The sequence below is a fragment of the Cebidichthys violaceus genome, unplaced genomic scaffold, assembly GCF_023349555.1.
Source record: "Cebidichthys violaceus isolate CVI_PGR_0920_01 unplaced genomic scaffold, fCebVio1.0.p SCAF_22, whole genome shotgun sequence".
NCBI classification, from domain to species: Eukaryota; Metazoa; Chordata; class Actinopteri; order Perciformes; family Stichaeidae; genus Cebidichthys; species Cebidichthys violaceus.
Genome location: NW_027176395.1, coordinates 359,248 through 378,027, shown reverse-complemented (window position 1 = coordinate 378,027; position 18,780 = coordinate 359,248). Strand labels below are relative to the sequence as shown.

General features: G+C 45.4%; 1 protein-coding gene across 4 annotated transcripts in view; it reads right to left on the bottom strand.

The window, feature by feature from the left end:
• Nucleotides 1-8,454: 8,454 nt before the first annotated feature.
• kcnh5b (potassium voltage-gated channel, subfamily H (eag-related), member 5b) overlaps nucleotides 8,455-18,780 on the bottom strand; it is a 91,476-nt gene continuing 81,150 nt past the window's right edge. Inside the window, exons 13-14 of one of the 4 annotated variants that reach the window (XM_068718158.1) lie at nucleotides 10,251-10,458; nucleotides 8,455-10,133 (exon numbers count right to left, since the gene is read on the bottom strand). In XM_068718158.1, coding sequence (XP_068574259.1) covers nucleotides 9,313-10,133; nucleotides 10,251-10,458 — 1,029 coding nt within the window. In that variant the 3' untranslated portion in view covers nucleotides 8,455-9,312. Of the gene's footprint in view, nucleotides 10,459-18,780 lie in introns of all 4 variants that reach the window. The other 3 variants (XM_068718157.1, XM_068718159.1, XM_068718156.1) reach the window with 3 other exon arrangements.

The window sequence follows — 18,780 nt, the reverse complement described above, 5'->3', positions numbered from 1 at the left end:
AACACTTGATTGCTTTTGATGTGTTCTTCATGTTGTTCGTCTTCGTCTTTGATTATTGAATCCAGAAAGTGTTGATGAACAGGACTGGTTCTGAGGGAAAGACGGCGCTGCTCAGTCCTCCGGAGACCAGGATGGATTATTCTCCTCATCTCCTCAACCTGCAGATTCAATTTAGAATATGAGAAGGAGGAGTCCAGGAGGAGACACTTTCTGTTAACGGTCCAATTCTTCCAAAGGCCTCAAACTGATTCTCCTTACCGGATAATTAAAGGTTTCTGTATGAGCTTCAGGCCCCGGTGTCTCCTCCACTGATATGTGGACAGCAGCTAACAGAGGTCTGGAGTAAACCACGCTTCATCCTCATGGAGCTGAGAAGACAAACCGTCAAAGCAGCAGACGCATCAAGACGACGCTTGTTTCGTTTAAGCTGCCATATCAAATAACACAAGGACCGTGTCACAGATCTCACCTCATCTTCTGGTGCATGACGTTTCATTATTCTCATCTCATTCGTCAGTGTTTAGGACGACGCCTCTCGCCCCCTGAACGCCACAGGAAGTCCTCAGACCGTATGACTCCTCCCCCTTCTTATCACAAAGGACTCAATGAGACCTTCTTGGTGATTTTAGATGCTTGCAGAGAACCCTAAAACAATCTGAAAGAATCTTTTTGTTCTCGGCTCTCTGTGGTCAACCAACTGCAAGGAACGCTGGATCGATACAGAACCACAGAACCACGGAACCACGGAACCACGGGGACTCTCCTCGTTGGATCTCGCTCCTCTTCAAGAACTCGTCTCTTCAACAGCTGTTGCTACGCTGACTGTCAGTCGATCAGTGTTCAGCTTCACTGCATCAACACCTTCTCACTCCTTCAACAAGATAAAACACTTTGGACATGATCCTTCCTAAAAGCTGAACTGTAATCAATAACGTTGCCATATAATGTGTATTTTAAAGTTGAGCCGTAACGCTTTGAATGAAGTCGTCTCACGGAGATAATAACTTCTCGATTGACACTAAAAAGAAACAATTCTGCGGTAAATGGGCTTCAGAAGCAGCTTCGCTTCGACAGTTTTCTGCAGCGAGAGAAAACCTTTTTTTCCAGCAGCAGCAATTAAATATGTTTTCCAGGAGAATGTGTCGGCACACCCCGAGCTGACGGGTGTCAGTTTGGGTAAAAGAGTGCGTCTCGTCCTCTCTATTTGAGGAGACTCTAATGGGGACGAGTGTGTCGGCACAGAGACGGTAGAGGCTTCACGCGTCCGGCTGCAGGTGGAGTCTTGACGGGCTAATGTCTCCCTCAGCGCTCTCCGTCCACAGGAAGCTGCAGACGATAATGCTGCTGTCTGACGCTAATTGGCTTCGAAGGATTCTGAGCTTTTTCGCGCCACAAACGGTCCCAGATGTCAGAGAAGAAGCCCGATCGGATCAGCCGAACAGATTAATGGACAGAAAGACGAGCAGTTAATAGCTACGCTGATAAGAAAAGACCATTTTTTTAAATGCTGAAACAAAACAAATAAGAGCAGACGGCCGCTCAGAGGTCGTATGAAATGTCTGAACTGTCAAAAAGGGCCTTAATGAGATTCTGGGGCGCTGAACTAGAGATTATTTCACTTTACTCTGATCCTCCGGGAGCCTGAAATATCAATTCATGTCACAAAGAAAGAAATAGAAGAAAAAAAAAAGTGAGATAGAGGAAGAGGAAGCGGCTGAGAGGAGGAAGGAGGAGGATATCGCCAAAGGGCTGAGCTGCAGGACGGAGTGAGAAGCAGACGAGTTGAAGGTTTTTCTTTCTGTCTGTGACGTGATGAGAAGTTCAGAAAGAATAAACTCAATCAAAAACCATCTCTCCTGCAGAACTGTGTGGAAGAGGATTCTACTCACGTATGTTCACAAGCAGCTGTGCATTAACTTTCATCAACATGTCAGGGTTGACGGGTTCCTTTCTCATTGCCAGTAAATGTTCTTACGTTCTTCATCACGGTTCTAATGTTCTGTTTAGTTTAAACTGTTTTAGAAAGGTGGAATTACTTTGTCCACATTTGAATAAATACAAGTTCTGATCAGGCTGTAACTTCTGGTTCTGAACGTGAAGTCAGAGCTTCATGTGTTAAAGCTGCATTCTCTCTAGTGTCCACCAGTGGGCGACTCCTCTGGTTGTATAGAAGTCTAGTCTAAAATGACTCTACTTCTCTCTTGATTTATTCCCTCAGTAAACATTGTAAACATGAGTTTATGGTCTCAATCTCTAGTTTACAGTCTTCTTCAATACAGCATGATGTTCATTGAGTACATTATGCTCCATTTAGAGTCAAACAGACCATAAAGCAGGGGATGATTTAGGGGCGGGGCTACACGCTGATTGACAGGTTGTTAAAAAGATGTTTCCCGGTCTGGGAGTTGTCCGTGTTTTACTCTTTCACAGTGTTTTCAATTCATTAGTTGTTTAATTGTAACATTTTGGTCGTCTCAAAATGCCAGCGTTCCGTTGTACTGTTGTTGTTGATGTCGTTACAAAAAACAAGATGGCGACGGGCAAAATGCCAACCAGGAGGCTTCAAAACGTCCGTCCATAAACCAACGTGTAACGTGACGACGTCATACATCAGGCTAGTGGGAGGGGCCTGTTATGAAAGTCTATGTTGATTTATTGCAGTGACGTGCGGTGAGGGTCGTGACTGGTGAGCGAGTGTGCCCCACCGACCTGCTGCCCCACCGACCTGCTGCCCCACCGACCTGCTGCCCCACCGACCTGCTGCCCCACCGGGAGCGTTTCAGAAGCGGAGCGCTCGCGGGCGCCACCCGCGAAAATCGTGATAATCTGCGTCACATCCCCGGATGTATAAAGAGAACAACAAACACATAAAAGCTTACTTTACCTGTCCGACGATGAACTGATGTTGATTTGTTCATATTTCACTGTTTTTTGAGACATTTTTAAGCTTCGATATTGAATCTTCCATTTTCGCGGTCAAAGCAAAATATAAGAAGAAGAAGAAGAAGAAGAAGAAGAGAAGTGTAGAAGAAGAGCAACGACAGAACAAGCATGAGCCCGACCCGTGGGCTCTCTCTCGCCCCCTTCAGTGAGGCAGTGGTACTGTTTGCCCCTCTGTGCTTTTTCACTGCGGTTTAATGTCAGATCAGCAACACTAAACATGTTCTACACAGACGTGAAATACATTATTCTATGTAAAGAAAGGACATATAATAAAAGAGTCTACAGTTTGAACAGGACATGCGCTGATTCAGAGATTTTTATCATAAAAATGCTTGAAATGATTGGAATCATACAGAAATTACATTTATAGCACAGATCAGTAGAGACATATTAATTTTTATTTTATTTTATCATTATTTGTTTTTTACTTTTCATGATGAGCCTCCCCTGACCGCACGTCCCTGATTTACTGTCACCTAACTTCAGAGTTATTTTAACCCAAACCACCATCTTTTCCTGAACTGAACTAACTAGTCTTGTTGCCTAAACCTAACTGAGTTGTTTCCTGTGAAGAAGGAAGTTTATTTTGAAAAGACTGTATGCGTGTAACGAGCAGAAAGTGACACGTGTTGCTGGACTTTAGAAAATGACCATCTCTTTGTGGACTTGTTGGTTTGTGTTGTTTTTCACTTCCAGGCCGACACAACAGGACAGACTACAGGACAGATTCCTGCAGCAGAGGATCTGGCCTCTTTGTGTTGTTTTCAGCTCCCACTGGGTGCCAATACAGATCAATGCACTCATTGATGACTTAATGCTCCTTCAGGAAAGATGTTTCTACAACACAGACACAGACAGGAAGAGAGAGAGAGAGAGAGAGAGAGAGAGTATCCCAGACGGCTGTTTATTATTCTGACACTACAGTTTAGATGTGCAACTGTAAAACAATACATGAGTCAGTGTGGGATTCCAGTGCTGCTTTAACAAAAACAGTAGAAATTGATAACATTCCAGTAGAAAAGAGAGAGAAAGGGCCCCGCTTATTAAAATCACGGTAACTTGTATCTGAGCTGAAGCTGATGAACGGTGGAAATGTCTGCAGGTTCGATATCGTGAGAGAAGTCGACCCGTATGAATTATATCTATTCTCCGCCGCCTTCGATGCAATATGCGGGATCGAATCAAGCCAAAAAGGATCATTTTTAATAAATGAGGCCCGCCCCCGCCTCCAGAGAGGTGGCGTCACGATATCGGTCGGCACAGACTGCACATCATCATCGGCATGCCGAGGAGAGCGTGATGGAGATCAAGGAGAGGGGGAGGACACAGAGAGAGAGAGACAGAGAGAGACAGAGAGACAGAGAGAGACAGAGAGAAAGAGAGAGAGAGAGAGAGAGAGAGACAGACACAGAGAGAGAGAGAGAGAGAGAGAGAGAGAGAGACAAAGAGAGAGACAGAGATAGAGAGACAGACAGAAAGAGAGAGAGAGAGAGAGAGAGAGAGAGACGGAGAGACAGAGAGAAAGAGAGAGAGAGAGACAGAGAGAGACGGAGCGACAGAGAGAAAGAGAGAGAGACAGAGAGAAACAAGATGCTGAAAGAGAGAGGAGGCGTTTGTCAGAGAGGAAAGTAGAAACAAAAGGAAGACTCAAAAAAGCATCTCTGCTCCCAGTGAAAAGTCTGGGAGAGGCTGGAGGAGGGAGGACAGGAGGTTGTACATTCAAGTGGCAAAGCCGAAAAATCCTGCGCTGTAAGGTGTGTGTGTGTGTGTGTGTGTGTGTGTGTGTGTGTGTGTGTGTGTGTGTGTGTGTGTGTGTGTGTGTAGGGCTCAGATCACAGGGGTCGCCCTTCATTCTCTCGTCAAATTAATAAAAGAAGAGGACGTTTGCTCGCAAAAGCTGACAAGTGGCAAAGTTTTCCGCCAAATTCGCTGACAGAAAAACTCACAAACTGGAGACGAAGCCACCGGAGGAGGAGGAGAAGGAGGAGGAGGAGGTTCCCCCCTCCATAAATCAATTTTTTTTTTACTAGATTTTAAAGTTACTCACAGCTCCTTCTGAATCACTTCCTGCTAAACTTGTAAAGTGGCTCCATCTGTCTCCATATGGCAGCATACGTCTGTGGTTTATGTACGCAGGCTGTTTAATTATAAGCAATCAATACAGTTATACATGTCAATATGTGATTCATAAAATTAACATTTAATTAAAGAAAATGTAAAAGTGATAAAAACAAAACGTTTATAACTCCGTTTGGTCGTTCTGTGTTTGTTATACTTTTATAATTTAATTTACAACAAAAGCTCTGATTGGTCAGATTTCTGTTGAATCTGACCAATCAGAGCTCCTGCTGCTGCTCCGTGACAAAATATCAAAACAGGAAATATTGTGGGATGTGGTTTGCTCTGCATCATTTGAAATATTCCATTTTAATATTGAAATATTTATTTATTATTTGAATGAAAAAAATGAATGCCAATAGTATTGGCAAAATTTAGTTTTAAGTAATATTTTGTATTATAATCAATACATTTTAGTGGCTTTCCACAAAACCAGCATTTGACATTAAAACACCTGCTGCAGGTAAGTAATCAGATATTGATAGAGTGGTTGATATTCATAAATCTTTGTTAGATATGGTCATATAATTTTCTCTGAAATAGTAAAAAATAAATATATTTCCTGCTGCTCTGTGTTTTTTAGCAAAATAAAACATGATCAAAGTCTTTCTTTAACTCTCTCACTTTCAGATGCGTTCAAGAGCGGGTTTGTGTTCGTGTTGCTGAGTTTGACCTGAAGGTGCAAAACAGTGATGTGTGTCATTGAAAGCAAAAAGTGGGATGTTTGGGACACGGCCAGTCAAACTCAGCTTCATCAATCGACAGTTATTATCTTCACTTTGAATACAAACGCATAACATTTAGCGTGTTGTTAGCAAATCAGCATGCTGGCGTTGATCGTAAAGAACTGGAGGGTTCTGACCCGTTGGCGTCCTCACGACTCAGGGTCTGTGGAGTGAAGTGTTGAACTGACTGACTCACTACTGTCCTTAAAGAATGTCCTCTTCATCTAGATGTCATCATTACGTTTGGCTGGTGGATATAAAGAACCGATGTCTCATCTTATGTACACACAAACAAACCTCCATCCCTCACGTAGACACATCTGTAATCACGATCTTAATCCTGGCTCACCTGTTGACACTACGGGCCTCTTTACAGCTGTGAGAGAATCAACTGTTGCATAGCTTTGCATGATATTCCATATATTCATATATATATATATATATATATATATATATATATAAGTGACATGTTACAGAGATATGAAGCATACTGGCGCGTGCTGCTCTACACGGATACAGAGGCAGCCATCGTGGAAGTGATCTGAAGAGACCCAGATGAGCCTGAACCTGCTGCCGAAGGCGTCCCTGAGCAAGGCACTTGCCCCTGATTCTTGCAGGGGATCCGCTCAGTGGCCACCAGCAGAGACGGAGAGTGTGAGGTGTGCAGAGAACAGGCTCATGTGCACGTTTAAACGAAACGGCACAACAGAAGCCATCGAATCAGTACAATGACTACTGAACCTCAGTATCTTCAGTACTGACTGCTGAAGGTACTGAGGGCCAGCACAACGAGTACTGAACCTCAGTACAATGAGTACTGAACCTCAGTACCTTCAGTACTGACTGCTGAAGATACTGAGGGCCAGTACAATGAGTACTGAACCTCAGTACCTTCAGTACTGACTGCTGAAGGTACTGAGGGCCAGTACAATGAGTACTGAACCTCAGTACCTTCAGTACTGACTGCTGAAGGTACTGAGGGCCAGTACAATGAGTACTGAACCTCAGTACCTTCAGTACTGACTGCTGAAGGTACTGAGGGCCAGTACAATGAGTACTGAACCTCAGTACCTTCAGTACTGACATGATATTTGTATTTTTAACGGTCACCATGAGAGATCACGTGATCGTGATGCCTTCACTTCCTGCTCTGAAAGCTTTAGGCCGTAGACGACCTGCATGACACGGGGGTGAGGCGTCGCCATGTTTCCAGGTGGAAAAGAAGGCGGGGCTTTAACTTCTCTCTCCTCGAGGAGACAGAAGTTAGACAAGAGATCATTTCTAGGGGTCGCCAGAGTAACATTAACTGTCTGTCCGTCGTCTCCGCTTCAGTACCACGGACAGCGCCGGATGTACCCGTCCTCATTTCACCGCTTCACCCCTTTGTTTAGCTGTACTTTAAGAAACTGTGCAGACACCCAAGAAGCACGAGACCACCTGGCAGCATGCAGCGTGCCAGCACATGGGGAGCTGTTTTGAAAGTGACAAAGGAGGCGCCGACAGTTCACGATCGATCGACGGGTTGGCGTCGGGGGTTTTGTGAGTTAAAATGTCCCCGGTGCTGAATCTGTGGGGGCTCGGGACTCAAAAAGCTCGAGAACCAAAGCTCTACAGAAGGATAATTAGCATAAATCAGTTATTTTCAAGCATATCTCTGCATATAGACTTGCAATGTTAACATCCCTGCTGTCCGCATTGTCGTGCCGGCTGTCGCAGATGGAGCTAGTTAAAGAGGGCGAATAACTTCTACAGGGCCATTTGAATCTACCCATGTCCTCTCCTGACACCTTCTGTCTGTCAGATTGGGTTATTTCCAGTATCCTGGCAGGAGTCTGATAAGGGTTGTATTATATTTTGTCCTTTCTGTATAGAAACCGTGCAGCGGCGCCCTGGAGCTTTAGGGCGCCGACCACATTTATTGCTCGTCATTCCCTCGTCTCTCTCTCCTGTTTACTGTTTAATAAAGGCATGAAAAGAAATCCAACCAGCTGTTAGTCTATCCAGGAGCTAACGACCCCTTTACAGCCACCAGAAGAGCCACAACCTCGGATTCACATCAGCCCGTTGTCTGCCACCAGTCCATCCGCTCACACGGTCCATAACAAAGCAGGAGAGACGCGGAAACTATTTGTTTCTTCCATGATGGCTACCTGTGTTCTGCCTTACTCAATGTGTGTGTGTGTGTGTGTGTGTGTGTGTGTGTGTGTGTGTGTGTTGGGGGGGGAGCAGCATCTGAATCTAACAAGACCTGAAAAAAAACCTTTACTTCAGACAAAAATCGACTCATCTGCCTTTTGTGAAGAAAGAAAGTCTCAGCCGTCAGTCAGGGTTCACGTCAATGAAGTGTGTGTGTGTGTGTGTGTGTGTGTGTGTGTGTGTGTGTGTGTGTGTGTGTGTGTACGCACTCCGGAGCATAAAACTACTCCTTTGCATGCAGATTTAGAAAAACCGATATCGTTAAAAAGTACAGTATTTCATGTTTTGTGTTACTGAGCTCTTCTGCGGTGGAGCTGCTGTGAATTCTGAGCCGGCTTGTTCTTTTTGTTCAGCGCGACGCTCGCTGCTTAAGACCGCCGTGTGGTGGGATTACATGTCACTGTGCTGAGTGGACTTTCGTGTGAACTAAACTCCGTGCTATCCCCCCCCCCCCCAAAAAAAAAGCCTTCACCCAAAGTGCATTCAGCCATCCCTGATTCATGCAGAGGAATGGAACAAAGAAAAGAAGAAGAAACAAACAAAGAGATATCATCATATTGTAGCGGCGTACCCGAGCGATGCATAGACACGAGGAGGATTCTAACAAAATAACCGTTTAAGGTTTCACCCGACAACTAACCGAGGCCAAGGGCATTTCAGTAATCAAAAATATAAATTATTATAAGAAGCAAAATTGATAATTAATATATAAAACACACCAGAAAAGTCCCTTCATGTGTTAAGGGATGCTTCTTCATCACATGTGGGAATCTGTTCTTCAGAATCAAGCTTCTATTCATAAATAATCCATGCACAATCCCTTTGCCAGTAAACCCTTTTGTTATTCAATGTTTATAGTGCTACCAGTATGCAAACCCTGAATGTCCACATAGTAAATCAGCAATGAAAAATATTCATATGTACAGTGTAGCTCAATAAAATGTCTCTTTAAACTCGATTTTTGCATGCAGTCAACTGCATAATATACAGGCAATAAGTACGGTCAGTGGTAGTTTCTTTGGCAGGCCAGAATCCAGCTGGACATGCATAGAGAGGTATGTACAATCACAAAATACGGGACCCGCGTCACGCGGGAGTGCTGGACTCCCACGTGACCTGGAGATAGAAGTCAGTGTGCAAATGTTAAAGAAGCCAGTGTGTGTGTGTGTGTGTGTGTGTGTGTTTGTGTGTGTGTTTAAGACCAGTGGCGTAACTGGATCCGACGGAGCTGGATGCCCACCAAAGAAAAAAGAAACCATGAACTGATAATCACGATCCCAGCAGAACCGTGTGCTCCGGTACTCCCTCCACACCACTGGTTGAGCTCTCTTCAGAGCCCGTCGTCCTTCTCCGAGTCCGGAGAAACAGGCCTAGAGACGGTGAAAATGTCCTGACGTTGTATTTTGGTTTTGGGCGTGGCGGAGGCCGACGGCGCCCCCGAGGACGGCCGCTTCTTGTCCGAGAGCAACTTGATGATTTCCGCTACCTGGCTCTCCAGGGCGCCCAGGCGGCCCCCCAGAGTCTGGATGTCCCCCCGGAGCTCCAGCCGGGTCTCGTGCAGCGCGGCCTGCAGGGCCTGCTCCGGCACGGGGCAGAAAGGGTGAGGGGACCCCGCTCCTCCGGGGAGAGGGCTGTGGAGGAGCGGGGTGACCGCGGCGGGGGTCCGCGCCTCCCCCGCCCGGTCGATCCGCAGCTCGCTCTTGGTGATGCCGCTGTCGCAGGAGTCCGTCTTGCGGAGGGGGTTGTTGCTGGACACCCCGCCCTCCTCCACATCCCCGCCGCCTCCTGCTTCCTGACCTTTGCCCTCCTGGGAGAGCATCTCCACGGAGACGGCCTTGACATTGTTGTTAAGCCCCTCCTTCCTGGCCTCCACCGGAGCCATGTTGTTTTTCAGGCGCATCCAGCCGCTGGCCTTGACGACGGGCTTCGGCAACGCGGGACTGGTGCCGACTTTGACCCTGACGGTCGGCTCGCCTCCGCCTCCGCATCCGCCTCCGCCTCCGCTCGAGCTGGGCTGCAGCTCCATGATGTCGCAGTTGTTCTGCTTGACAGGGGGCTCGCCGGGGGGGCTGTACGCCAGCGAGCCCTGCATGGGCGTCACCTGAGACACGGTCAGCACGCTGCTGCTGGGCGGAGCCCCGTTCTGCATGGAGGACGGGGGCCGCTGCAGGCTGAGCGGCAGGGAGTGCTGCAGGCTGGAGTGGCCCAGCTGCAGGCTGTTGGGGTGCAGGTGCTGCTGCTGGTGGTGGTGGTGGTGGTGGTGGAGGTGGTGCTGCTCCACCTGTAGCTGGTTCTTCTCCAGGTCCGGCTGCGAGGTGGCCGCGGCTCCCTGGTTGCGGAGCTCCTTCTGCTGCTTGAACTTCTGGAAAAGCTTGCGGACCGGATGGTCCTGCGGGATGGTGAGCTGCACCTCGTTCTTCGCCCGCTGCCTCTCCTCTTCCTCCTTCTTCACCTCGCTGATCTTGCGGAAAATGATCTGCACACAGAAAAGAACAACATATCAGAACACATATGAATAATAATCCTCTCTCTGGTGTTCTCCGCTGAGGACTTGCACATTAATCACTGGAGATAAAAGAGGAAGATTTATAATTATGGAAGTGTGTCGGTCCGCTCTCACATGTCAGGAAGACATTCTCTGCACTGTAGGTACTGCAAAAGTGTAGCTGGCTTCTGGAGATCTGCGTTAAATTATCCATCAGTGCTCCTACACACACCCCCCCCCCCCCGTATTATTCAGCCTGAGTCTGGCGCCACTCTCTCCTGGCTCCTCTTACACACTAATTACATTGGGAATGACAGAAATCCCTGCCAGGGAGGCAGTCAGCCATCCATCCAACTGCCCATTTCAGTGTTATTCTTAAGTTAAAATGATAATGCTGGCGAGCTGGGAGTCGATCTTTGAGTTAAAGATGGACTCGAGGGGAGTCGCCCACCTCGCTGTCAGTCTCCATAATCTACCCAACCGACCGTTTCTACCTCCTGAACTCTGCTTTTCATCTATCTATACTTCCTGCTCATCCAGCTGCTGGAAGCTTCCTGAGCCGAGCAGAGTCTCCGTTTAAGAGTCGACGATTTAAAGTCTCCACGACTGCCTGGAGTCATTAACACTTTTAAAATGAATTAACTCTGACAAGGAGAGTGCGGCTTGATTGAAAGTGTTTTTTCTTCTGAAGAGAACAATGAGTCGTCTGTCTCTGAGCGTTACTCAAAACAAGTCTGTCACCAGTGGGTTCATGACGCTGATGTGACTGGATCAAAGACAATGAATCTCCATTAACCAACAGTCGCTTCCTGTTAACTTCAGCAAGAACCAAGTGCATCCCAACAGTGAAGTGAAGAACACTTCAGCGTGGGGGGGTTCTATATTCTCCTATGGAAGCACGGCTGAGCTTGTCAGTCACATGTGGATCTCCACTCAACTAATTGCCCAAAAAATGAATGATGCAAGTTAGAGAAAGCATAACTCCTTAACAGATCCATCTCTCCATGCTCACCTTAAAAGTGTCTTTTCTGGGTTTTTTTTATTTAAAAAGATTTAGAATCTTATTTTGAAAAGCTACATTTTCTGAAGGAAATTGAAGTGTGCTCGCTTCCATTGAAACAAGCGTTGACGCCACTTGAAAGGGTTGAAAGGAGCTGAAGTGTCAGTTGAAGTGAACTTGTGTTTCAAGTGTTGAAATGAGAGTACTGACAGAAGAAGTGTCTGCTAATGTTAATGCGCTGATAGGAGTTGAAGTGTTGAAGTAAAGTAGCTGATAGGAGTTGAAGTGTTGAAGTAAAGTAGCTGATAGGAGTTGAAGTGTTGAAGTAAAGTAGCTGATATGAGTTTACGTGTTGAAGTAAAGTAGCTGATAGGAGTTGACGTGTTGAAGTAAGTAGCTGATAGGAGTTGAAGTGTTGAAGTAAAGTAGCTGATATGAGTTGAAGTGTTGAAGTAAAGTAGCTGATAGGAGTTGAAGTGTTGAAGGAAAGTAGCTGATATGAGTTGAAGTGTTGAAGTAAAGTAGCTGATAGGAGTTGAAGTGTTGAAGGAAAGTAGCTGATAGGAGTTGAAGTGTTGAAGTAAAGTAGCTGATAGGAGTTGAAGTGTTGAAGTAAAGTAGCTGATAGGAGTTGAAGTGTTGAAGTAAAGTAGCTGATATGAGTTTACGTGTTGAAGTAAAGTAGCTGATAGGAGTTGAAGTGTTGAAGTAAAGTAGCTGATATGAGTTTACGTGTTGAAGTAAAGTAGCTGATAGGAGTTGACGTGTTGAAGAAAAGTAGCTGATATGAGTTGAAGTGTTGAAGTAAAGTAGCTGATAGAAGTTGAAGTGTTGAAGGAAAGTAGCTGATAGGAGTTGAAGTGTTGAAGGAAAGTAGCTGACAGGAGTTGAAGTGTTGAAGTAAAGTAGCTGATATGAGTTGAAGCGTTGAAGTAAAGTAGCTGACAGGAGTTGAAGTGTTGAAGTAAAGTAGCTGATATGAGTTGAAGCGTTGAAGTAAAGTAGCTGACAGGAGTTGAAGTGTTGAAGTAAAGTAGCTGATAGGAGTTGAAGCACTGGCTGAAGCGATAATGCCAAGAAGTTGCTAAGTTTAAGTAATAATCTCAAAGATTTATATTTATTTAAATGTCTGTTAAGCAGTGATTGGGCTGTTGTTTGGGCTGAATGTATTTTGGACGCCTCTGTCTTCACAATCATTTGACGGGTTGAAAATAGACAGTTAGAAGTCCCGACATGCACCTGCTAAACCTCAGCATCCTGGGTTTGAGTCCAGCCATCGAGTGCCTGTCACATGTCAGTTTCCTGTCAACTCAACAACTGCTCAACCTGGTCCCTGCTCACAGAAACATCCAGCTGAATCTCACGCCTGTCTTACCAGTTTCGAGGCCGGTCTGTCCATGTCATTGGTAACAATAAGGGCAGAGATTTGGCCAGCGGGCGACTCATAATCCTGCTCTGAAAACACACACATTCACATTCACATACCTGACAGGTCAACACATTAGAACCGCACGGAATTTGTTTTTCTGTGCTCAACCGGCTCTGCAAATACAGTACATCCATCAGTTCCATTGACGTCAAACACTCAACATCAACATCATATACCAGAGTAAGTAAAGGAAATAGCGCCGCTCTCTCTCAGGAGAAGAGACAGCGGTACATTAGCCGCTCTGCGTCTCTCCCTGATCCAGACTCTGGCTCCAGTCGGAGGTTTCAGCCTCACAGCTCTGCAGGATGAGCGCTTTGACCGCGCAGCAGGGGGGCCGAGAGGCCCGACGCACTTCTCACATTCAGCCTAATTCCTCCTGACCCAATTATTCCGTCCTCCTGTCAGAAAACTGGAGCCTCATTCACAGTGTGAAGTAGCCGTCCAGCAGGACACATGCACCACAACAACAACAACAACAACAACAACACGGAGTTATGAGCGATGCTGCAGAATGACTCTCTCTATAAATATCTGGATAAATGCTCCTCCAGAGACACTCGGATGAACAGCTGTCATATTAATTGAATGATTACTACAGAGGTCATGAATCATAGTACGTCCTGTCATCTAATGTAATTACCCGAATAGTTTGATGAAGTTACATCATAAGTTACTGAATACTTGTAATTAAACATGTGTATTCATCTGCAGCAGTGGAACTCTTTCATGTTCTTCCTCTGGTGACTCATCTGCTTCTTTGAGAGACAAACGTCTAATCACCACCGAAGTGTTTGAGTTAACCAACAGACATCAGCATGAACGTTCACCAGCTGATTACTTACATTAAGACAATACTTTTTTATTATTTATCTTTTATTTAAATATGCAAATCAGGCATTTTTTGCATGGATTTTGGATATTTCTTTGTAAATACTCTAAACAGATGAACGATGTGTGAATAAATCAGACGCAAATAGACAAAGTAGTGAAATAAAGACTTTCAGTCAAGTCTTGTGTCCTTAAGTGTATCAACTCATGTGAGTTTTAGTCTTGAAAAGGTTTGAATCTATATATTTAATACAGTCAAAGCTGCACGAGACGACCTGAAGTATTTCAGCAACCGTTTCAACAAGCCTCCTCTGAACGACGCGGTCAGCTCAGCCACAGACACATCTGCATCGTAGTGGACACGGCGGTTGTGTCACAGATGCAACACACACACCTGCGTCCCCCAAGGTGTTTCTGAAACACAGTCGCAGTCACACGGGTGGGTTTGTCTAAAGAAAGACAGCAGGCAGTCGGTCGGACCACATTTTTCCATCAGACCAAAGTGTCTGGCGTCTCATAGTTCACCGCACACTCTCCAGAGAGCACCACCGCGGAGATCTCCCGAGAGCTCCGCATGCAGATTCTTTTAGGATGCATATGCTAATGAGAAGGAAATTAAGAAGCAGAGCCCGGAGGGGGATTTGGCTACCCACCGAACAGGAAGTCCACCAGAAACAACAACAAACAAACACACATCACAGAGAAGAGGTAGTCAGGAAGGGAAATGTCAGATGATACGAGGAACTACGATGTCCTTCTTGTAACACACTGCATGCGACCTTTCATCGATCATGCTGTGCCTCGTTAGGGACCCTTAGTGGGGGTGGTTCGGTCCAGTCAGGACGTCGCCGTTCGCTTTTCCAAGCTATGATTATAATGTAAAGAAGTGTGCGTCCACCATTGTCATCTGTGATGCAACACATTTCAAATTAACTTGTAAGTGACTGCAGAGGTGAGAGGCCTGTGATGGATCACGATGGCTCGGATCCAGCGAGTCCTTCCTCTTTACACCAGGAGCCGGATCTCCACATGTACCGAATGAAACAGAGTTAGAGTCAACGAAGCTCTGCTCGAGTCACTGACTTCCACTCATTCTGAAATACTAATAGAGCCATGACTTCAAAGGTTCATGTAAGGAATAACAGTCACTTGCCAAAGAAAACAGATTAAGACCATTCATTTATATTTTCATAAATATACCATGAACAGGAAGTGACCACATGTGGACTGAGGAGGAGTGACGTAGAGACCTGTCAGTCACAGTGAGCCCCGCCCTAAATCATCCCCTGCTTTATGGTCTGTGTGACTCTAAATGGAGCATAATGTACTAAATGAACATCATGCTGTATTGAAGAAGACTGTAAACTAGAGATTGAGACCATAAACTCATGTTTACAATGTTTACTGAGGGAATAAATCAAGAGAGAAGTAGAGTCATTTTAGACTAGACTTCTATACAACCAGAGGAGTCGCCCCCTGCTGGACACTAGAGAGAATGCAGCTTTAACACACTTCAGTATTGGCTTCACTAGTCAGAACAGGAAGTTGCCGACTGGCCTCTGCATCACTTCCAACTCTACCAAAGTCTGCACAAACATCTGTGTCATTAAAACCTCTCTAGCTCATTTGCATTTATCATAAAAATAAACAAATAAAGCGAATCACTCAAACTGCCTTCACCTCTAAAGAGTGAATATGCAGCACGTCAACCCACTTTATGCACGTCGTTTAACAAACGGTTATTTTAGAAGGGTTGCAGTGTCGACAGCTGTTTGATAAGTCATGCACGCTCTTGTGAGTCTTCCTCCCTGAAACAAGGATGAAGATGAGAGCAGGTATCACTGTGAGGGACGCGGCGTGGACGCTCTGCTCTACATGTGCTGCGGAGGCGCTCTAAACATCGTGGCGCCAAAAAAATCTATTTCGGTCTCAGACTTCAAAGCTCTGGTTCTAAAGACAGTTCAAACGTAAACCTCCCCCTCTAGAACCGGAGCAGCAGCTGCGCAGACGGAACAAATGAAACATTATGTTTACCAGATACCCAAATTGCACGTCGCGCCCGTTTAAATATTCAAGAGCAGAAGCAGGGCGTCAGGGTTTATTTGGGCTTTCACAGAGAGACGCTGGTTAAGCTGAGTAATGTCTTCATTCCATCATGTTGTGACCGGAGGGAAGGAAGGAAATAAACACCGAGCGGAGAGAAAGGGAGCAGACACAAGGCATTACGTAACATTACATGCAAGTACAGACAACACAAGATAGATAGCACTGCATGTAATGTAACGTTATTCATGTGAGCTAGATGAGGAATGAAGGAAGACAAAGGGAGTAAAGACAGACGTCTGTGAGGAACGTTAAAACCAAACTACGTTCCTGTTGAACTCAATGTTCAGAGTTGACAGAGTAGTAAAGTAAAGTATTGGGTTCTGTTTCACATTATTCACAATCTTCACCTGAGGAGGATCTCCTACAGGTCACTTCATACCTCGATAACAATATATATGTATATGTAAGACAATAAGTTGTGTTGAGATGCCCAATCGAATGCAAAGTAGCTGAAAGCTATGATCTGGTAAAAGTGACCATTACGTTTTAAACTGTACATGGACCCTTTTGAATAAATTACAGTTAAACAAAACACAGTTTATGTCAGAAAGACTTTTGAAAATGTCATCCAGATTTTTGCAGTCGTCCAATTTCAAAATTCTGTCTGGTGAATGAGTCACATGCCGTACGCACAATTCAAAGTGTCAATAAATCTAACAACATCGAATCACGAACACTGCGTCTACGTATGTAAGGGTTTGTGATGTAAGGACTGTGTGTCTGTTGGGCAGCAGGTTCATGCTGTATCTGCTGCATCTGCTCAGAGAGAAAGGATGAATTCTGCTTCTTATCCACCAAAACTCAAAATCAAATGTGGTCCGCGAGGAATTCGCTGCAAAGCATTGTGGGTCACGATTACCTCCCTGAGCACTTTTTATTTTGATATGTCCTGAAGCTGATGTCACCCTCCTCCTCCATCACTCTGTCTCTCTCTCTCTCTCTGCACCGTCTCTCTGTTTGTTGTTTATGCAGAGCTGGCGGCGCTCTGGTTCACTCATTCATCACCGTCATCGTCCGGCAGGAAGTGGCTGCGCGTGAACGTGGCGAGGGAGCGGCGTGACGGGAATGACAGAGGAGCCCATCAGAGAGGGAGCGTGACTCGTTTGTGCAACAGACCGACGGAGCAGAGAGAAGCTCGCACACGTTGGCCTCTGCTGAGGCTGCAAGTACGGAAAGCCAGAAGAGCCACTATTAAAACGGCTCTAATTCCACACCATTCATGTTGAGAGCGATGCTTTCTGAGGCGTTTTAAAGCGGTCAAAAACGCAGATTTTGACAGCGTCTGCCATTGTTAGGATGTGATCTTTGATTTCTTTGAGAATTCCACAGAACTTCTCCCACGATGGATTGATCCACAGTAAAACAAAGATCAAGAGTGTCATGAAGGAAGTGAGGAGACGAGCGTAGAGGCCACACAAGGTCTTGAAACTTTAGATTGGAACTGAACCAGACGTCTTCTGTGTCTTAGTTAACTTCCACATCGATAAGGGGGAAACTTTTAAATGGACTCTTTTGATGAGCTTTGCTTTATTTTTATTCCCATTTTAGGATCAAATTAAATGAGTTATTGAGTTTGAAGTCTTCAGTGTGACCCTGCTTTTTAGGAAGAAGAAAAACCATCAAGAAACAGAGAATATGATATTGTTTAAAACATCACTTTTACAACACTGAGCCCTTTAAACTAATGCTAAGTAATAACCTCGAGGTCTTTTGATCACAGAGTCTAAAACATAAGAAGGAAGTTCAAACTCGGGACTTAAGAAGAAGAAGAAGGAAGAGAAGTTGACTTCTCCTTTGAGCCGACAGAGGAGCAGAGGAGGAAGCATTTAGGGGGAAAGGAAGTAGTTCTTGATTAAATGAGGTTTGAGCAGAAGAGTACTACTTGTGTTCGGGCAACAAGAGTACTACTTGTGTTCGGGCAACAAAAGTACTACTTGTGTTCGGGCAACAAAAGTACTGGTTATGAGGAATTAAAAGGTGGTGATGTGTTGCAGGTTTGTTTAACAGATGCGTTGCCCCTTGAGTTGCTCAACTTACATGTTGCTGCAGTGCATCTTCAACACGCCTCACCATTTAGCTGTAATGAAGGCCAGGTGTGTGTTCGCCTCTTCACATCCGGCTCATTTTGACGAAGATGAGAATCAAGAAGCCGTGTTAACTCGCCTTCCTTCGCAGAGAGAATGTATATAATTAGCAGCAGTGCTGCTGCATGAAGCCAAAGCCAGCTCAGCACACTGAAACACATCCAAAGCTCCCCTCTGCAGCTGCCAACCAGCGGTCCGTCAAGCAATATAAATTATACAAAGTACTCAGAGTAATAAAACACGATCCAACTGTGGTGGAGGCGGGTTTTTTTCGCTTTCACTCCACATTAGCTGCAACTGTGCAATAATACAATAAAGGAAATGGGTTGCAGCAGCGGGAAGTGGAGGTTTAACAGCTCTAATAACAGGTGGCAGGGAAAGAAAAGGATCCGAATGCAGACACAGCTGGTTGTTTATGTAATTCACAAATCAATGAACAGGCTCACATTTTGTCAGAGGAGGCTGACAAACGTGAGGGGGCCGAGGCAGGTAGGCAGGTAAAGATGATGAAGCTCTGGTCCAGTTAGGGTCGACGGGCGGGAGACAAAATCTAAACCCAAAAAAACACACGACCGCACCTCTGGTGACCATGTGAGTAGTTAACTCGTCCGTAAGAAGAACGTGACGATGTTGTAGAGCAGCAGAGTCTCTAAAGTAGGAGGTCAGAGGTCACAGCTGGACCGTCCCTCGCACATTTTTATCTTATAAAATCTGAAAAATAACGATAGGCGCTCATTGCAAACCTTAATAAACTAACAATAAATAATCAAGACCCGATTCAGATCCCGAGTTGGATGAGGCTCGTGTTCTTTACCTTCGGACTGTACCGAGGAAGAGACAGGAAACGAGAGAGAGAGAGAGAGAGA